This window comes from Trachypithecus francoisi, unplaced genomic scaffold (assembly GCF_009764315.1).
Source record: "Trachypithecus francoisi isolate TF-2019V2 unplaced genomic scaffold, Tfra_2.0 Lachesis_group6, whole genome shotgun sequence".
Lineage (NCBI taxonomy): Eukaryota > Metazoa > Chordata > Mammalia > Primates > Cercopithecidae > Trachypithecus > Trachypithecus francoisi.
In genome coordinates this window covers 71,620,999-71,640,465 of record NW_022681471.1, presented here as the reverse complement: position 1 = coordinate 71,640,465, position 19,467 = coordinate 71,620,999, and the positions used below count along the sequence as shown (strand labels likewise).

The 19,467-nt window shown below is 41.1% G+C and overlaps 1 protein-coding gene across 1 annotated transcript in view; it reads left to right on the top strand.

The window, feature by feature from the left end:
• Nucleotides 1-19,467, top strand: part of OGT (O-linked N-acetylglucosamine (GlcNAc) transferase) — a 41,423-nt gene that overhangs the window by 10,348 nt on the left and 11,608 nt on the right. Inside the window, 14 exon segments of the mRNA XM_033200890.1 lie at nt 1,927-1,995; nt 5,263-5,379; nt 11,793-11,872; nt 12,455-12,480; nt 12,483-12,649; nt 13,211-13,292; nt 13,295-13,350; nt 13,941-14,041; nt 14,213-14,366; nt 14,456-14,557; nt 14,754-14,933; nt 16,527-16,685; nt 16,834-16,923; nt 18,968-19,093. Of these exon segments, the coding sequence (XP_033056781.1) occupies nt 1,927-1,995; nt 5,263-5,379; nt 11,793-11,872; nt 12,455-12,480; nt 12,483-12,649; nt 13,211-13,292; nt 13,295-13,350; nt 13,941-14,041; nt 14,213-14,366; nt 14,456-14,557; nt 14,754-14,933; nt 16,527-16,685; nt 16,834-16,923; nt 18,968-19,093 (1,509 nt within the window).

Sequence of the window (19,467 nt, the reverse complement as noted above, 5' to 3'; positions counted from 1 at the left end):
GTGATGGGAGATAACCTAACTCTCTAGAACATGGCATTGCTTGAGGGACAGTACTGAGTCAGGAAGATCATGGAACTGACCCAGTATGGCTGACTGTAAGATTGTTGTGTGGCAGCCTGTCCTTTGTTGGCAGACTTTTTGGTTCACCTGATGGATGATACTATACAACCACAAAAGCTGTTTATCAGTAGAATTAATCAACTGATTTTGGAAACCATAATATAGTTCCAGAGCAAATCATATATATGATGATTTTTCGGCACAGTTGACAGAATTTCACTTTCTTTTTTTTTTTTTTTTTTTTTTTTTGAGACGGAGTCTCGCTCTGTCGCCCAGGCTGGAGTGCAGTGGCCAGATCTCAGCTCACTGCAAGCCCCGCCTCCCGGGTTTATGCCATTCTCCTGCCTCAGCCTCCGGAGTAGCTGGGACTACAGGCGCCCACCACCTTGCCCGGCTAGTTTTTTTTGTATTTTTAGTAGAGACGGGGTTTCACCGGGTTAGCCAGGATGGTCTCGATCTCATGACCTCGTGATCCACCCGTCTCGGCCTCCCAAAGTGCTGGGATTACAGGCTTGAGCCACCGCCCCCGGCCAGAATTTCACTTTCTAGGACTTAAGTCTCTTTCACCCATGGAACAGTTTGGAATCATAAGCATACTTCCTATTGCCATTGTTTCTGCCTGTCGACTGGTAGATGTGACTGACAATGGCAAAATAGGGCAAATAAAAATTTAAGCTCACTGTTGTAATGAGTGTCTCATCTAGATGAACGGACTGGTGAGTCAGATGACTAGCAGCACAATTGAGCTGCTAATAAAAAGCAGAGTCAACTGCTTTTCATTATTCACCCACTCAACTCTAATGGCACTTAATACTAATGAGTAATCTAGTGGCAGGTGCCAGGATTGAGGCTTTGGTTGGATAATTCTTCTGCCCGATAGTGAAATGAAGTCAGGGTTTCTAAATATGCCTGACAGCCTAAGGGGAGATTTGCTCATAGGTAGTCATTTGCTAAATATGTTTTTTTCCACTCTGGAAAATTTTCGGTCCTTGACACAGGAGTGATTCATCATAACCTTGAATAACATAGTTGGACAAATATTTGAGAGGTGTGTGTATATATGTATTTCTTTTCTTTTTTTTTTTTTTGAGACAAGAGTCTCTGTTGCCCAGGCTGGAGTGCAGTGGCGCGATCTCGGCTAACTGCAGTCTCTGCCTCCTGGGTTCAACCGATTCTCCTGCTTAAGCCTCCCAAATAGCTGGGATTACAGGCACACGCCGCCATACCCGGCTAATTTAATATTTTTAGTAGAGATGGGGTTTCACCATGTTGGCCAGGTTGGTCTCGAACTCCTGACCTCAGGTGATCCTCCCACCTCGCCCTCCCAAAGTGCTGGGATTACAGGCATGAGCTACCGCGCCCGGCCTGATATATATATATATATATATATATTTTAACGTGACTGACATTTGGGGAGGAGAGAAAGAAGTTCTAGTAAGGTCCCATAGTCTTTTACCTGAAGCTAATGGGGCCAATGCATTTCACCATTCAGAATTTTTAGGATGTTAGAAAGATAATACCATATATAAAACACCCAGAAAGGTCTGGAGCAGCACCTTTTATTTAGTAAAACACATTTATATTTCTGCAGCAAAAGATAGGAGTATTCATACTAAGTGAGATAACTAAATTCTGTAAATAGTTTCATGTCACCTCAAGTCAGGTTTAACCCTCAAATGAGGTTTTGGAACTTTTTGGGATTTGGAATTGTGGATGAGGGGTTGTGGTCCTGCACTGAAGTTTGTCAGGCAGTATCTTTAGTTGATAGAATGAAATGACAGGGAGCTAGATGCTTAAAAGTGATTTCAAGATATTTTTAATTGACAAAGCAGAGTATAATTAATGACAGTGTCTCTGGGTTTCTAGGATTTGTACTGTGTTCGCAGTGACCTGGGGAACCTGCTCAAAGCCCTGGGTCGCTTGGAAGAAGCCAAGGTAGGTGTTTGATAGAACACATTTAAACATCAGTGTTATGAAAACTTGTACTTTTTGCCAAGTCTTCAACTCTTCATTGAGCTATCTTCACAAAACAGTCCTTTGAAACTGAGGAAAACTGACGGCATGAATCGCCTCAGAATAGAGCAAGGCCAGGCTTTGGCATATCTGTTCTAAATCTGGGGGTAAAGCAAGAACCTGAACATTTTGGAGCCTTTCTGCTGAGCTAGACCATCTTTATAACACTGGGCTCCGTCATGATCTTATGTGGCAATAAATAACATTCCTTCAAATCTGAGGCTTGCCTGCTGGTGACAAGCAGAGCGCCTGTGATTTGGCTCAAGACTCCTATATGATGCAGGTGCCATTGAAAATGCTGCTCTTCTAAGTCCTTTGTGGCTTGTAAGTGGAGAAGAATTTCATCCAAATGTTACCCTGTAATACTGGCATTTAAAATTCTTATTTAACCTTCCTCCCTTCATCTTCCTCACCCTTTACAGTGGAAGAAAGGCTGTTAAAATGATTGCAAATTAATAATTGGAACATCCTGTCCCTTCTTGTCCCCACTCCCTTCCCAAGTTCCTTTTTCCTCTTTTCCAATCCTAATTGTCTACCTTCTTTTCTTCCTCATTTCCTTCTTTTATTCCTCCCCACCCCAACCCCTTAAAAAAAAAGGTCAGAAGGACAAAGCTGGTTTGTTTGGGAAATGGACTGATCGAAAGAAAACTTGCCAAAGTGGAAAGGTGGCTTTTAGCATTCTGTGTTTCCAAATAATGAATTTGAACACCAGGTTGGGTTAATTAAAGCTTTTGGTATAATTTAAAATTAAATTTATAATGCAGTTGTCTTGTTACAAGCCACCTTACGCAACCGCGCTGCAGGGGTGAGGAGTGGGGAGAAACCAGAATGCTTCTGAAACTCCCACCTGTTGCTCTGAGCCCCACGCGCATGCTAATGCGTGGAGTGTATGCGCAGCGTAGCTGTCTGTTTGACTGCTTCATCCAGGGAGGGAGAAGGCTTTTCAGCACCATCTAATGTTAAAAGGCACAGTTTTAAGTGCACAGCTCATAAATTCTGCTGACATTTTGGATTAACCTTATGTAGGTTGCCAGCTAATGAATTGTAATTGATTTCAATCTTAGCCGATAAATCTAATTGGTAATTTATAGAACAAATATTTGATAAGTTCCTATTAATTGTCACCCCACCAAGCGGACAGCTAACATGAATTGCACTTCACTGCAGCTTTAGAGATCGGTTTAGGCTGAGACATTGCGCCTGCCTTAGGTTGCTGACTTCTTTATTTCAGAGCTCTGGAGACACCTAGTTTGAAAAATGTTATTCTGTTTTTTTGTGAGAACTTAGTAAACAAGAAAATACTCTTGAGTGAAATGCAATGTATTTCTTTTGTAATCAGTGCATTTGAAAATTCAAGCCAGCATATTCCTACTAGATGGAAGCAAAATTAAGTTGTCTTTGTAGAAAATGAAGAGCCTTTCTTCCAGCAAAAATCCCTGCTGTATGCAATAGCCCTGATTAACCCTCTCCCTTCTGCATGTTTCCCATGTTACAGACTTGAGACTGTCCTCATTCCCTATGTAATAGACATCCAAAGAATTTCAATTGCTTTGTTGAACTTTTACTAATGATCTTGTTTTTATTTTCTCTCTTGTTTTTGGTTTTTCACCATTGATATTGTATTTAGAAGGTTTCAGGTGGGTGAAACCTCCTATTCCATGCGTAAGGTGCCTCGCTGAAGGGAGCTCGAGGCCTGGATCTAGGGCAGACACACAACCTCCTCCTCCTCTTCCAGCAAGGAACGCACCGAAAAGTCACATGATGAGAAATATGGTAACGGGTTTGTAACTGCCACAGCAAAACAATTTGCCTCCATGCCTGAATCTTCTGTCTTGTGGCTTCAGAAACAGCTTAAAATAATTTTATTTACAAGCAAGTTATGTAAGAGAATGTTTTATACTATAGCCACAATTCTGTCAAAGATAAGTAAAAGTTAATTGATATTAAAAATTATTAGAGATAATTTACTTAGTAAAAGCTTCTAACTCTTCTTGTTGTTCATTTTTTTTCCTTTTTTCTTCTTTGTTTGGATTGCAGCATTCTGCTCTTCTGATGATGCGCTGTGACCCTGCAGTAGCGCACAGGCTGCGCAGCGTTAATGCGCATTGCGTGCGAATGAACCCCTGTGAACGGTTGACTAGATGAGTAATCTGATTGACTGGCCCCCTCAGTCCTATTCTGTAGCCTTTTTGGATAAAATGGGTTTTAACGTACCTCGAGTCCAACTAATCTCATTAAACGAATATTCTCTATGGGCCTGTCTAGTAGATTAATGGATCTGGTTGGCCGTTTGCTGCGTCTGGGGGTGTTCTATGTAGCGCAGCAGTTCGCAGCGATTGCGCAGTGCGATGCTGTTAGGTTGCGCAAGCGATGTTTGCGCTCGCATTACAGGGACCTCAACCTAGGTGCAATCCTGTCATGTGAGGTTTCAGCTTCAGTCCTCCTTGGGAGACAGGGGCATTGTGAGAATGTAACTTAAGGCCTGGCTTTATGATATCCAACTTGGCAGAAAGACATTTTTCTCTTCAGTAGCATAGTTTTGATGTTAGTGAGGAACGTTGTTGAAGAGCAGCATTTCCCAAAATGTGTTTCATAGTATTCTAATAAAATGCCCAATGAAAGAAGAGTTCCATGGTCAACTAAGTTCAGGGAACCCTGTTATACTATTAAAGGCTTAGGGAAGTCCAGTAAAGAAACCCGTTTTCCTAATTTATTTGATCATGAACTCCTTTTTTTTTCAGCCATACCTCTTAACACCTCATAGAACACACTTTGGGAAACAGTGGGGGTAGGAAAACTCGGCCTCAAGTTGCGCCCTCTAGATAGCACTTGAAAACATGACAAGGGCCAGTAGTTGTTTGGATAAGAAAACTCCATCATAGAGCCTTATAGCACCTGACTTCACAGTTAAGTCCCAGTGTAAGGGTTGGTCTTTGGTTGGCAGAACTGAACATGGTGGTTTGCACTTGGGTTTTGGTGGCGCAGGCGCAGGAGCAGCCAGCTGTGGCAGCGCATTAGTTTTGGCGCAAGCGAGCCTATGCTGCAGGGTCACTTTTGGCTGGTCAGAGAAGGAATAATGATATCACCTTCTTCCCCCCTCCCCCCAATCTTTTTTTTTTCCCTTTACAAATTTTCCCCTTTCCCTTTACCTCCTTTCCCTCCCATCTTCTTTCATTAACCCCTCCTAAGGCATGTTATTTGAAAGCAATTGAGACGCAACCGAACTTTGCAGTTGCTTGGAGTAATCTTGGCTGTGTTTTCAATGCACAAGGGGAAATTTGGCTTGCAATTCATCACTTTGAAAAGGTTAGTCATTAAATTAATAATTGGTATTTTTGAAGTGCTTACGTGTGTAGTGTTTTTACTAGAACTAAATAATAGGTGTTAACCAGTCACATTATATCTTTGTTTCTCTGGCAGTATAGGCAGTATGTGACTTACAGAGAACAATGACTTGACTTAAATATTTTTTCAACTTGACAGTGGTGCAAAAGAGATACACATTCAATAGAAATTGTACTTTGAGTACCCATGTAGCCTTTCTAGTTTTCCCTTTCAATACAAGATTTAGTAAATTACATGAGATGCCCAACACACTATTATAAAATAGGAAGGAGGCTGAGGCAGGAGGATCACTTGAGCCCAGGAGTTTGAGGCTGCAGTGAGCTATGACCATGCCACTGTACTTAGCCTGAGTGACAGAGTGAGACCCTGTCTCTAAGATTAAAAAATAAAAAGGTACCATAAAGACACATGCATGCATATGTTCATCACTTCACAATAGCAAAGACATGGAATCAGCCTAGATGCCCATCAATGGTGGGCTAAAGAAAATGTGGTACATATATACCATGGAATACCATGTAGCCATCACAAATGAAATCATGTCCTTTGCAGCAGCATGGACGCAGCTGGAGGTTATTATCCTAAGCGAATTAACGCAGGAACAGAAAACCAAATACTGCACGTACTCACAAGTGGGAGCTAAGCATTGGGTACACATGGACAGAAAGGGGAACAATAGACAGCAGGGCGTACTTGATGGAGGGTGAGAGGAGTGTGAGGGCACAAAAACTACTCACTGGGTACTATGTTCACTACCTGATGGACAAAATCATTTGTATACCAAATTGCTGTGACACAATTTACCCATGTAAGAAACCTGCATGTGTACCCCGAACCTAAAATAAATGTTGGAATTAAAATAAAACTCATATTAAAGTTTTAAAAAAGGGCTTTGTATTAGATAATTTTACCCAACTGTAGACTAATGTGTTCTGAGCATGTTTAAAATGAGGCTAGATGGGCCAGGTGCAGTAGCTCACACCTGTGATCCCAGTGCTTTGGGAAGCCGAGGGCAGATTGCTTGAGCTTAGGAGTGGAAGACCAGCCTGGACAACATAACGAGACCCTGTCTCTGCAAAAATTTTAGCTGGGTGTGGTGGTGTGCACCTGTAGTCCCAGCCATTTGCAGGGCTGAGGTGGGAGGATTGCCTGGGCCTGGGAGCTGGAGGTTGCAGTGAGCCGAGATTGCACCACTATACTCCAGCCTGGGTGACAAAGTGAGACCCTGTCTCAAAAAAAAAAAAAAAAAAAAAAAATTAGGCTAAGCTAGGATGTTCAGTAAGTGTTTTAAATGCATTTCGACTTAAGGTATTTCAACTTAATGATGGTGTATTGGGACATAACCCCATCCTAAGTTGAGGAATATCTTTGTTGCAGTGTTTGCTGGATAGTACATGGTATGGCAGTTTCCAGTTTTGTGTTGAAAATGTACTTTAGGCTGTGTACAGTGGCTCACACCTGTAACCAGCACTTTGGGAGGCTGAGGTAGGAGGATTGCTTGAGCCTAGTATTTTGAGACCATCCTGGGCAACATAGTAAGACCCTATCTCTACAGAAAATACAAAAAGTAGCCGTGCATGGTGGTGCACCCCTGTAGTCACAGCTACTGGGGAGGCTGAGATGGGAGGATCACCTGAGCTTGGGAGTTTGAGTCTGCAGTGAGCTGTGATCATGCCACTGCACTCCAGCCTGGGCGACGGAGTGAGACCCTGTCTCAAAAAAAATGTACTTTAGTAATTAAAAATGATTTTTATAAATGGGCTTTAAAGAAGCAGGGCTTCTTGGTGAAAAGGCAGATTCCAGGTCTGGGGCAGGAAATTTAAAAAATGTTTTGGAATGTCTGGTCATACCAGAAAGCAAGGAAGCTTTGACATATTACTTTGTGTCAAAAGGACTCAGGAAGCAACTTGAGGAGGCTCCCACTGGCTAAAGATAAAGATGGAGACGTGAGCATCAATAGGAATAATAACTGAATATACTACAACTTACCAATATGTTTAAATCTATGAGCTCATAATTATGCTAAACATTCATTGGTCACCTTTGGAAGACTTATATATTAAGGAGCAATTAATTTGGAAAACTGGTTAAAAGAGAAGAATAAAGTTTTTGAGGAACCTCTATACTAGTTCCCAAAACGGCTTTACCAATTTATACTTCCCCCATCAGTTACAAGGCTTCCCTTTCTTTACATCGTCACTAATACTTTTTATTATTCATCCTTTTGATGATAGCTATACTAACAGGTGTGAGATGCTAACTCATGGTTTTATTTTGCATTTCCCTGATGATTAGTGATGTTGAGCATAGTTTTTATGTATCTTACCTGCCATTTTTTTTTTTTTTTTTTTTGATGAGGGTCCTGCTCTGTTGCCCAGGCTGGAGTGCAGTGGCGTCATAATAGCTTATTGCAACCTCAAACTCCTGAGCTCAAACCTCCCATCTTGACCTCCCAAAGTGATGGGATTACAGACATGAGCCACTGTGCCTGGCCTGTACCTCTTCTTTTGAGAAATGTCTGTTTAGATCCTTTGCCTGTAGTTTAATGGGTGTATTTGCTACTGAGTTGAGTTCCTTATCCCTTTATCAGATGTATAGTTTGCAAATCTCCTAACCCGGGGTTTGCCTATTCAGGCTGTGTAATTGTTTCCTTTACTGTGCAGAAGCTTTTTAGTTTGATGCAATCTCATTGCGTATTTTTGCTTTTGTTACCTGTGCTTTATGCTAAGTGAAATAAACCAGGCACAGAAAGTTAGATACTGTATTATATCACGTATTTGTGGAATCTAAAAAAGTTGATTTCATAGAAACAGTAGAAAGGTGGTGAGGCTTGAGGGGTGGAGGAGGGATGGGGAAAAGGGAGATATTGGTCAAAGTGCACAAAGTTTCAGTTAGACTGGAGGAATAAGTTTTAGTGATCTATAGTACTGCATGGTGACCACAGTTGTTAATCATGTATATTTCAAAATTGCAAAAAGAATAGGTTTTTAATGTCCTCAACCACAGAAAATAGGTGATGGATATGTTAATTAGCTTGGTTGAATATTTCTAAAATGTATACATGGATCAAACCATCACATTGTATGCCATAAATATACACAATTATATGTCAGCTTTAAATTTAAAAATTAAAAGTATAAAGCATTTGTCTTCCCTCTCCTGTATGAACTGGACCATAGAGTAACCTAATAGTTGATGGGGGAAGCTTCTCTTTATAAAAGCATTCTAGCTAATAAGTGAAGAAGGAATGATATAGTATCATCATTAATAGTTAAAGAATTTAGGCCGGGCGTGGTGGCTCATGCCTGTAATCCCAGCACTTTGGGAGGCCATGGTGGGTGGATCACCTGAGGTCAGGAGTTTGAGACCAGACTGGCCAACATGGTGAAACCCGGTCTCTACTAAAAATACAAAAATTAGCTGGGCATGGTGGCAGGAGCCTGTAATCCCAGCTACCCGAGAGGCAGAGGCAGGAGAATCGCTTGAACCTGGGAGGCGGAGGTTGCAGTGAGCCAAGATTGCGCCATTGCACTCCAGCCTGGGTGACAGAGCAAGACTCCATCTCAAAAAAAAAAAAAAATAAATAAATAAATAAAGCATTTATCAGTGACAAAAACGAGATATAATCAGGTATTAAGTACCTTGTGATAAACAATTTCACTGGTGAAGTAGTCTTGCAAAAAGAGAAAAGAACACAAACCTAATTAAGCTTCTGGTTCTACCTACCATTCATAGAGATATACGGGACAGGAACATGTTAAGGACGCCATAGGGATGCAGTCAGCAAAATTCAAACTTTGGGAAGCTGACCTTACTTCAACAAATTGTAGTAATAAAAATGGAGATTTAAATTAAACTTTAGGCTGGGTGTGGTGGCTCACCCCTGTAATCCCAGCACTTTGGGAGGCTGAGGCAGGTGGATCACTTGAGGTCAGGAGTTTGAGACCAGCCTGGCCAAGATGGTGAAACCCCATCTCTACTAAAAATACAAAAGAAAAAAAAAAGCCGGATGCGGTGGCCTGTGCCTATAATCCCAGCTACTCAGGAGGCTGAGGCAGGAGAATTGCCTGAACCTGGGAGGAGGAGGTTGCAGTGAGCCAAGATTGTGCCACTGCACTCCAGCCTGGGCGACAGAGTGAGTGACACTCCACCTCCAAAAATAAATAAATAAATAATAAATAAACTTTTAAAGGATTGAAAGAAAGGCACATTGACAAATTATATGAGTCTTATTTGGATCCTGACTCAATGAGAAATTGGACCACTGAATGGAATTTTTTTTTTTTTTTCTGAGACAGGATCTTACTCTGTCTCCCAGACTGGAGTGCAGTGGTGTGATCTTGGCTCACTGCAACCTTCACCTCCTGGGCTCAAGGGATTCACTTGCCTCAGCTTCCGGAGTAGGTGGGACTACAGGCATACGCCATCACGCCTGGCTAACTTTTTGTATTTTTAGTAGAGACGAGGTTTTGCCATGTTGCCCAGGTCTTGACTCCTGAGCTAAGGCAGTCGACCTGCCTCGGCCTCCCAAAGTGCTAGGATTACAGGGATGAGCCACCACGCCCAGCTGATATTTAATATAAAGGAATTGCTGTCTTTTTTTGTTTGTTAAGTATGATAATGGTATTGTGGTTAGGTTGGGAGGAAAAAGCTTCTTGTGTTGTCCCTGAGATACATACTGAAATATTTTCGAATGGAATATGTCTGGGTTTTGCTTCAAAATGATCTGCGAAGAGGGGGAGTAAGTTGGAGTATAGATTAAATAAGATTAAACATGATATATGAATTGTTGAAAATGGATAATGGAGACTGGGTGTTATGTTCCTCTACTTTTGTATGTGTTTAGACGTTTCTATTATAAAGTTTAAAAGTTTTTGGAGTGGACATCTATCACTATAGACAATCTAAATTAAATGCATCACGCTGTGTTTACTACAGAGTTGTCATCTAAGTGAAGATGAAGTGTTCTTTCTTTATTTTTTTTGAGACAGAGTCTCACTCTGTTGCCCAGGCTAGAGTGCAGTGGCACGATCTCGGCTCACTGCAGCCTCCGCCTCCCAGGTTCAAGCAATTCTCCTGCCTCAGCCTCCCGAGTAGCTGGGATTACAGGTGTTAGTCACCATGCCTGGCTATTTTTTTTTTTTTTTTTTTTTTTTTTTAGTAGAGACACGATTTCACCATGTTGGCCAGGCTGGTCTTGAACCCTGGGCCTCAAGTGATCTGCCCGCCTTGGCCTTCCAAAGTGCTGGGATTACAGGCATGAGCCAGTGCGCCCAGCAGATGAAGTGTTCTTTATCAGTCTTGAATAAACATACTCAGTGTCTTAATCAAATACCTTTTTGGTGTTTTTTTTGTTTTTGTTTTTTTTGAGATACAGTCTTGCTCTGTTGCCCAGGCTGGAGTGCAGTGGCATGATCTTGGCCCACTGTAACCTCTGCTTCTCGGGTTCAAGCCATTCTCATGCCTCAGCCTCCCGAGTAGCTGGGACTACAGTTGCACATCACCACACCTGGGTAATTTTTGTGTTTTTAGTAGAGATGGAGTTTCACCATGTTGGCCAGGCTGGTCTTGAACTCCTGACCTCAAGTGGTCCGCCCGCCTTGGCCTCCCAAAGTGCTGGGATTACAGGTGTGAGCCACTGCACCCGGCTGGTGTTTTGATTAAAGTTTGCATTTACCATCCTGTAGGAGTATCTTTCTTGATCAGTGGTTCTCCTCCTTGGTTACACATGAGGAGCTTATAAAAGATCTGGACCCTATCTTCAGAGGGTCTGATTTAACTGGCCTGTGATAGAGCCTAGGTACCTTTTCTAGGAGGTAAATTCTTAATATACTGCCAGGGTTGAGAATCACTGCTCTAGACAACATGACAGCTATTTGAATGATACTGTTTAATGGTTAGTATTTCCTTGAAGTATTGTATCTTACTGTATATACAGCACTAATTGCATGTCTTAATAAGGTCTTGCTGAGCATGTAGTTCTATGCATACAACTGAGGTATGTATTTTCCTTTTCAGTAAGAGTTTGCTGCCTCTTTTGCCACTATTTTTTCAGAAGAGTTAAACTGGTGTAATTGTGAATAAAATAGGGCCAATCATTAGAAGTATTCAGTTTAATGACATGGAGCAGGCCCATTTTAAATTTTTCTGTTCAGGACCCATTTTGCTCCTGAGAACATGAGGCATGAGAAGTTACTTTGATAATATTGAGGTTTGTAAAAATAATGAGAAGGCACTAAATAAATCGTTGGTTTATTAAAATGAAATGTAATTGAAACTCTGCAAGGACCTTGGAGTAAAAAAACTGTAATTGGGAAGTTGATCTGGTGAAATCCTAACTTGCTGTGAGTAACTAACTGTCCTGAAATTTTTAGGCTGTCACCCTTGACCCAAACTTTCTGGATGCTTATATCAATTTAGGAAATGTCTTGAAAGAGGCACGCATTTTTGACAGGTGAGAGAATGTTCTGTTTAATAAATTTTCTTGAATCTTTGTTGTATTGACACTTGACAGTTTGGACCGAAATGATGACAATAGTCAATTGAAACACATTTGCCTTTTCTAGTACGTTGTTCCCTGCCCATGTCTGCTGTGTTGCCTTTTATTTATAGGTGTTCGTTGCCTGAGTTTTTGTTGTTGGCTTTCCTCAAAGCCATTATCCTTCTCATTGGGAGTTTAGTTGAAAATTTTTAATTGTAAATGGTTGAAGTGGTTCTTTCTTAGACTAAATTATTCCTTTGACCTGATTTAGAAAGCACAGTAAATCCTGACTTTTAACTTTTTGTTGTTGTGAAAGGACAGCCTATTTTTTATGTGGGAGTACAAAATTTCTCAGTGTAAAGACACATTTTATAAAGGTATGATTTTGGTTTGAGGTTAAAATATAATACAGCATGAATTATGTAATTACAATGACTTGATATATTTTGATATAGTACAGCTTGAATGAGTTGTAACAAACCATCCATTAAGAATGAGTTACATTGTGTGTGTGTGTGTGTGTGTGTGTGTGTGTGTTTATTTATTTATTTACAGAGCTGTGGCAGCTTATCTTCGTGCCCTAATTTGAGTCCGAATCATGCAGTGGTGCATGGCAACCTGGCTTGTGTATACTATGAGCAAGGCCTGATAGATCTGGCAATAGACACCTACAGGCGGGCTATCGAACTACAACCACATTTCCCTGATGCTTACTGCAACTTAGCCAATGCTCTCAAAGAGAAGGGCAGTGTAAGGATTTTTACTCATTCTATTTGTTATCTGGTAGGATTAAGAGTCTTTTCTGGCCAGGTGTGGCGGCTCACACTTGTAATGCCAGCACTTCGGGAGGGTGAGATGGAGGATTGCTTGAGCCTAGGGTTTCGAGACCAGCCTAGGCAACATGACGAAACCCTGTCTCTACAAGAAATTCAAAAATTAGCCGGGCATGGTGGCGTGCACCTGTAATCCCAGCTTCTTGGGAGGCCGAGGTGGGAGGATCGATTGAGTCCTGGGAGGTTGGAGCTGCAGTGAGCCGTGATTGTGCCACAGCACTCCAGCCTGGGCAACAGAAGACTCTGTCTCAAAAAATCACAAAAACCAAAAAACAGCAAAAAATGAAAGTCTTTTGTACAAGTATTGAGATGGTATATTGGTTTACTTTAGAGTTTTGGTTGAGGGTAAGAATACCAAAAAATATCAGTTTTCTGTAGCATTACCAGCCATTAGGCTTAATTAAGCAATTATTAGAATAGTATCAGTGGAGGCTTTATGATTCTCTACAGTTTTTGAAGACTTTGTTTTGTTTTCTAGGTTGCTGAAGCAGAAGATTGTTATAATACAGCTCTCCGTCTGTGTCCCACCCATGCAGACTCTCTGAATAACCTAGCCAATATCAACGAGAACAGGGAAACATTGAAGAGGCAGTTCGCTTGTATCGTAAAGCATTAGAAGTATGTGAGGGTGGTGTAGCTGGGTATTTAGCGTGATAATAGAGGGAAAGCAGTTAAGTTTACCATCATCCACCTCTTTTGTAAAAATAGTGGTTGAATCATTTACAAGAGGATTATTCATTGAAATAGTAATTGAGTACCTAAGGTATGATGTGAGGCCCTATGTGACATTCCAGAAAATCCCTGCATTCAGAGTTCATTATTCTGTGGATAAGATCTGTACAAAAAAATTAAACATTAACCCACAGTTCAAGAGAAGTTACTGATAAGTATATAATCTTAGTGCCTGATGGCTGTATAGTAGTGGTTAGTAGATACGGTAGGAGTTTAGCAGAGAGAGATCTCAGTGGTGTTGGAGTCAGGTGGTCAGGATAAACTAAGAGCAGAAGAGGTGTACCTCATTATGTTTGAAACAAGAAGAGGTATAAAATAGAGGAAGAGGTAGAATTTGAGAATGAATAGACTTGGAAAAGGTAGAGACAAGTTTAGGGATGTAAACGTACTTGAGCAAAGTTCTTAAGGTTGTGGTGAGTTATTACCGCTGCTTTAGCAAATTTTTTAACCTCAGTTATGATCTTGACTCTTTATAGGTCTTCCCAGAGTTTGCTGCTGCCCATTCAAATTTAGCAAGTGTACTGCAGCAGCAGGGAAAACTGCAGGAAGCTCTGATGCATTATAAGGAGGCTATTCGGTAAGAGACACTAATGGCCTTATTTTTAAAATTATTCTTAATTTTAAAATGTTTGGCATTCGGCACATTGCAGATGCTAAAATGGCTTTAAATAACAACAGAATAAATTAGCATTACAGTGGGTTAACGATTTTTGTATTGGAGAAATAAAACCTTGGACTTCTCTTTTAGAATCAGTCCTACCTTTGCTGATGCCTACTCTAATATGGGAAACACTCTAAAGGAGATGCAGGATGTTCAGGGAGCCTTGCAGTGTTATACGCGTGCCATCCAAATTAATCCTGCATTTGCAGATGCGCATAGCAATCTGGCTTCCATTCATAAGGTACTACTGTTTATTATAATATGTGCAATTTAACACCTAAAATTTAAGTTTTGGAAACTTTTTACCATCCTGCTTTATTTATTTTCCAGGATTCAGGGAATATTCCAGAGGCTATAGCTTCTTACCGCACGGCTCTGAAACTTAAGCCTGATTTTCCTGATGCTTATTGTAACTTGGCTCATTGCCTGCAGGTAAAGAATAACAGGCCAGTAATTGGCTCTCAGTGTTGTAATAGCTTTTTAATTGTTATGTGCCATAAGAATCCAAGCCTGACTGGAAATAGTGTTTTTAATAGGCTATCTGACATTACTTTAGGCCAAAGACATACCAAATATTAAATCCTGGGATAGGGCTTTCTGGATAATAACTTCTTTTTGCTTTCTCTAGATTGTCTGTGATTGGACAGACTATGATGAACGAATGAAGAAGTTGGTCAGTATTGTGGCTGACCAGTTAGAGAAGAATAGGTTGCCTTCTGTGCATCCTCATCATAGTATGCTATATCCTCTTTCTCATGGCTTCAGGAAGGCTATTGCTGAGAGGCATGGCAACCTGTGCTTAGATAAGGTGTGATTCTTTTCTTTTAATCTTTTTGTTGTAAACTAAAACACAAATACAGAAAACTGTGCAAATCAAATCTGTGGATTAATGAATGATTATAAAGTGAACACCACCAAATTGAGAAATAAAACTTGTGAGCCACTTCAGAACCCCTTCCATTTTGTCCTGAGTATAACCCCCTGTACTTCCTAAGATGGAATCCTTAACTCCTTCACTTAAACACTAATAATAGACTGATGGTACTTTCCTTTAACTTGAAAGCCATAATGTTTTTTTCTTTTATCTTTTTTTTTTTCTTGTTTTTGAGACAGGGTGTTGCTCTGTCACCCAGGCTGGAGTGCAGCGGTGTGATTATGGCTCACTGCAGCCTCGACCTCCCTGAGCTTAGATGATCCTCCCACCTCAGCCTCCTGAGTAGCTGGGACTATAGGCGCATGCCACCACACCTAATTTTGTATTTTTTTGTAGAGATGGGGTTTTGCTATATTGCCCAAGCTGGTCTCGAACCTCTGGGCTCAAGCAATCTGCCCACCTCGTCCTGCCAAAGTGCTGGGATTATGGGTGTGAGCCACCGTGCCTGGCCAGCCATCATGTTTAATGGAGTGCTTGGTATTTTGTATTCACCTTTGAGAATTAGAGCACTACTTGATCAAGGATTGGATCAAAGGTTGGATGACAGATTGGAGTGCTAGGTGTGCTTTTTTTTTTTTAATTTTGAGACAGAGTCTCTTTCACCCGACTGCAGTGCGGTGGTGCTGTCTCAGCTCACTGCAACCTCTGTCTCCCAGGTTAAAGCAATTCTTGTGCCTCAGCCTCCCGAGTAGCTAGGATTACAGGTGTGTGCCACCATGCCCAGCTAATTTTTGTATTTTTAGTAGAGGTGGAGCTTTGCCATGCTAGGCTGGTCTCGAACTCCTGACTTCAGCTGATCCGCCTGCCTCAGCCTCCCAAAGTGCTGGGATTATAGGCATGAGTCACTGCCCCCGGCCATAATTTTGTTTTTAGAAAATGTTTCTCTAGAATTTTCTAAAATGCTGGAGGGTTATCATGCTCTGTCCATACTGCTTCATACCTACAAGTTTTAGATTTGCTCACACTTTTTTTTTTTTTTTTTTTGAGACAGGCTCTTGCTCTGTTGCCCTGGCTGGAGTGCAGTGGCACAACCTCGGCTCACTGCAACCTCCACCTCCTGGGTTCAGGCGATTCTCCCACTTCAGCCTCCCAGGTAGCTGGGACTACAAGCACGTGTCACCGCCCAGCTAATTTTTGTGGGTTTTTTTTTTTTTTTTTTTTTAAGTAGAGACGGGATTTCACTGTGTTGGCCAGGTGGTCTCAAACTCCTGATCTCAAGTGATCTGCCTCCTTGGCTTCCCAAAGTGCTGGAATTTGCTTGTGCTTTATAGATTTCAGGAGCAGGTCAAAGTATGAAGCATATTACATGAAGTGCTGAGGTTGCATCTCTCTGGAAATATTAACTAAATGCTCTGGGCAGACCTTTTTCAACAGGTGTGAGGTTTGGTTTGGTGTGTTTTTCGTCAGTTTTCCTAGATGAAAATATATGTGTAAATTTTACTAACAAGCATTGGATTCTGTTGATAGATTAATGTTCTTCATAAACCACCATATGAACATCCAAAAGACTTGAAGCTCAGTGATGGTCGGCTGCGTGTAGGATATGTGAGTTCTGACTTTGGGAATCATCCTACTTCTCACCTCATGCAGTCTATTCCAGGCATGCACAATCCTGATAAATTTGAGGTAAGACTAATGTTTCTCTAGAATCACTATTTGTTTAAAAAAGAAAAAAACCCACAATGTTGGTATGTCACCATTAGGCATGGAAACCCAGTGTCTTTTGGAAAGATTTGAGCCAATGCTATTAAATATGCCATGTGCTGCCTTTCAGGTGTTCTGTTATGCCCTGAGCCCAGATGATGGCACAAACTTCCGAGTGAAGGTGATGGCAGAAGCCAATCATTTCATTGATCTTTCTCAGGTAGATAAAACTCTCATACTTTAACTTTTTATTTTGAGCAAGTTTAAATAAAACTATTAGCATGTAGTTTATTTTTGATGATAGGTATTAAATGCTGTAGTACCACATATAGGCAATTGTGTTGATCTTATTTCCTTGGTCATTTATGTTAAATCAGCATGCCTTTTTCCGAGGTTGCAAATGAAACAGAAATGTGTTATGCTTGTGCTTGGACATACAACTTTTGTGGAGATTGAGCCAGCACTTGTGACAGAAGATACTTAATAAATATTAACAAAATGGTGACTTGGGAGAAGAATAAATAGGTCTTTTAAAGAAAATAGGGCCAGGTGTGGTTGCTCACGCCTGTAATCCCAGCACTTTGGAAGGCCGAGGTGGGCAGATCACGAGGTCAGGAGATGAGACCATCTTGACCAACGTGGTGAAACCCCGTCTCTACTAAAATACAAAAAATTAGCTGGGTGTGATGGTGCATGCCTGTAATCCCAGCTACTTGGGAGGCTGAGGCAGGGGAATCGCTTGAACCCGGGAGGCGGAGGTTGTGGTGAGCTGAGATTGCACCACTGCACTCCAGCCTGGTGACAGAGCAAGACTCCGTCTCAAAAAATGAAAAGAAAAAGAAAATAGATGAACTATGGTTCATCAGTTTCCATGGGCCTTTGCCTTTGGTTATCTTTATTTCTGTGTTTGTTCTATTGTTGTATCCTCTAGGAACATAAGTTTTATGATAAATTAATATTGAAACCTGTGGGGGAATTAATTTGCTGAGTATGTAGGCTACAGTTTTTTCTTTGTAGACTCTATTAGCCACTTTGACTGATAGAGATAATATACTCTACATAGTGTTTGTGTACACACGTATGTATGTACATACACATGCAGGTATGGTAGTATGCATATATGTAAAACATACATGTGTATGTGTATATACATATGAATCACTGAAGTCCTAGCAGAAAGGTTTTGAGACTTCTCATTTAATAAATAGTATGTACCAACAAATTTTGCAATACAGCTGTTGCTTCAAAAGTTTGCCTGGCCATTTTTGATACACAGTTAGACTCTTTGTGACCAAGAAGCATACCTCTTTCTACCTCTGAGACCTTTAGGGAGTCACTGCTGATTGACTGCAGTCTAAACTCTTCAGCATAGCTTTTGTAACCTTTCTCTGTTTGCCACAACTTTGTTAATACTTTCACCCACCATTCTACATCATGTATACCTTATGTCAAATAGAAGTGAATTACTATTTTTTTTTTTTGAGATGGAGTCAGGCTGGAATGCAGTGGCACGATCTCGGCTCACTGCAACCTCCACCTCCCAGGTTCAAACAATTCTCTTGTCTCAGCCTCCGAGTAGCTGAGATTACAGGCGCCTGCCACCACACCCAGCTAATTTTGTATTTTTAGTAGAGACAGGGGTCTCACCACATTGGCCAGGCTGGTCTCGAACTCCTGACCTCAGGTGATCCACCCTCCTCGGCCTCCCAAAGGTCTGGGATTACAGGTGTGAGCCACCATGCCCAGCCTACTCACCATTTTCTAAACTCCCTCACACTTTACTCTAGTTCTTCATTCATCCTGTTCTCTACTGAGATTGTATTCTGTTAAACTCCTTCAAACTCCTATTCGTCTTTGAAGACCTATTTCAAATACCAGTTCTAGGCTGGGTGCGGTGGCTCATGTGTATAATCCTTGGGACAATGAGGTGGGAGGATTGCTTGAGGCCATGATGGGCAACATAGTGAGACCCTGTCCCTACCAAAAAAAAAAAAAAGATTACAAATTTCAAATACCAATTTCTCTATAAAATGTTGTTACTCATACATTCAATCCAGAAGCGAACTCTCCTTCCTCTGTGTTCTGTTTCTCTAATGCTTTGGGCCCATTTTAATGACAGTTAACTATATTTGTGCCCGAATTAATATAGTTAATTTGTGTTCTTACACTTTCCATCTAGGAATCTGAATTATGTTAAATGCCATTAAAACTAATGGAATTGATCTGAGATTATACATAGTGAGTTCTTATTTTCTATTCTATAGATTCCATGCAATGGAAAAGCAGCTGATCGCATCCATCAGGATGGAATTCATATCCTTGTAAATATGAATGGCTATACCAAGGGCGCTCGAAATGAGCTCTTTGCTCTCAGGCCAGCTCCTATTCAGGTAAACAAATTAACAGTCATCACTTATAACATGTATTTGGCTAAGAAGACAGTGATGTGCTGCTTTTCCTCCCTTGGTTAACTGATGTTTGAAACTGTAGGGCAGACATACTTTTAATTTTTTTAAGTTGTTGAAATGCGCAAGACAAAAAGAGTATAGAGCGCAGTGCTTATAGGTACATGTATATAGAGACATGCAATTCATGGTTGGCTATGAACAGTTACTCTGTCTTGCAAATTTGAAGAACATTTTAGCATTATGAAAGTTAGTCTAAAATGTAGGCTGGGTACAGTGGCTCACGCCTGTAATCCCAGCACTTGGGGATGCTGAGGCAGGAGGATCACTTGAAACCAGGAGTTTGAGACCTGTCTGGG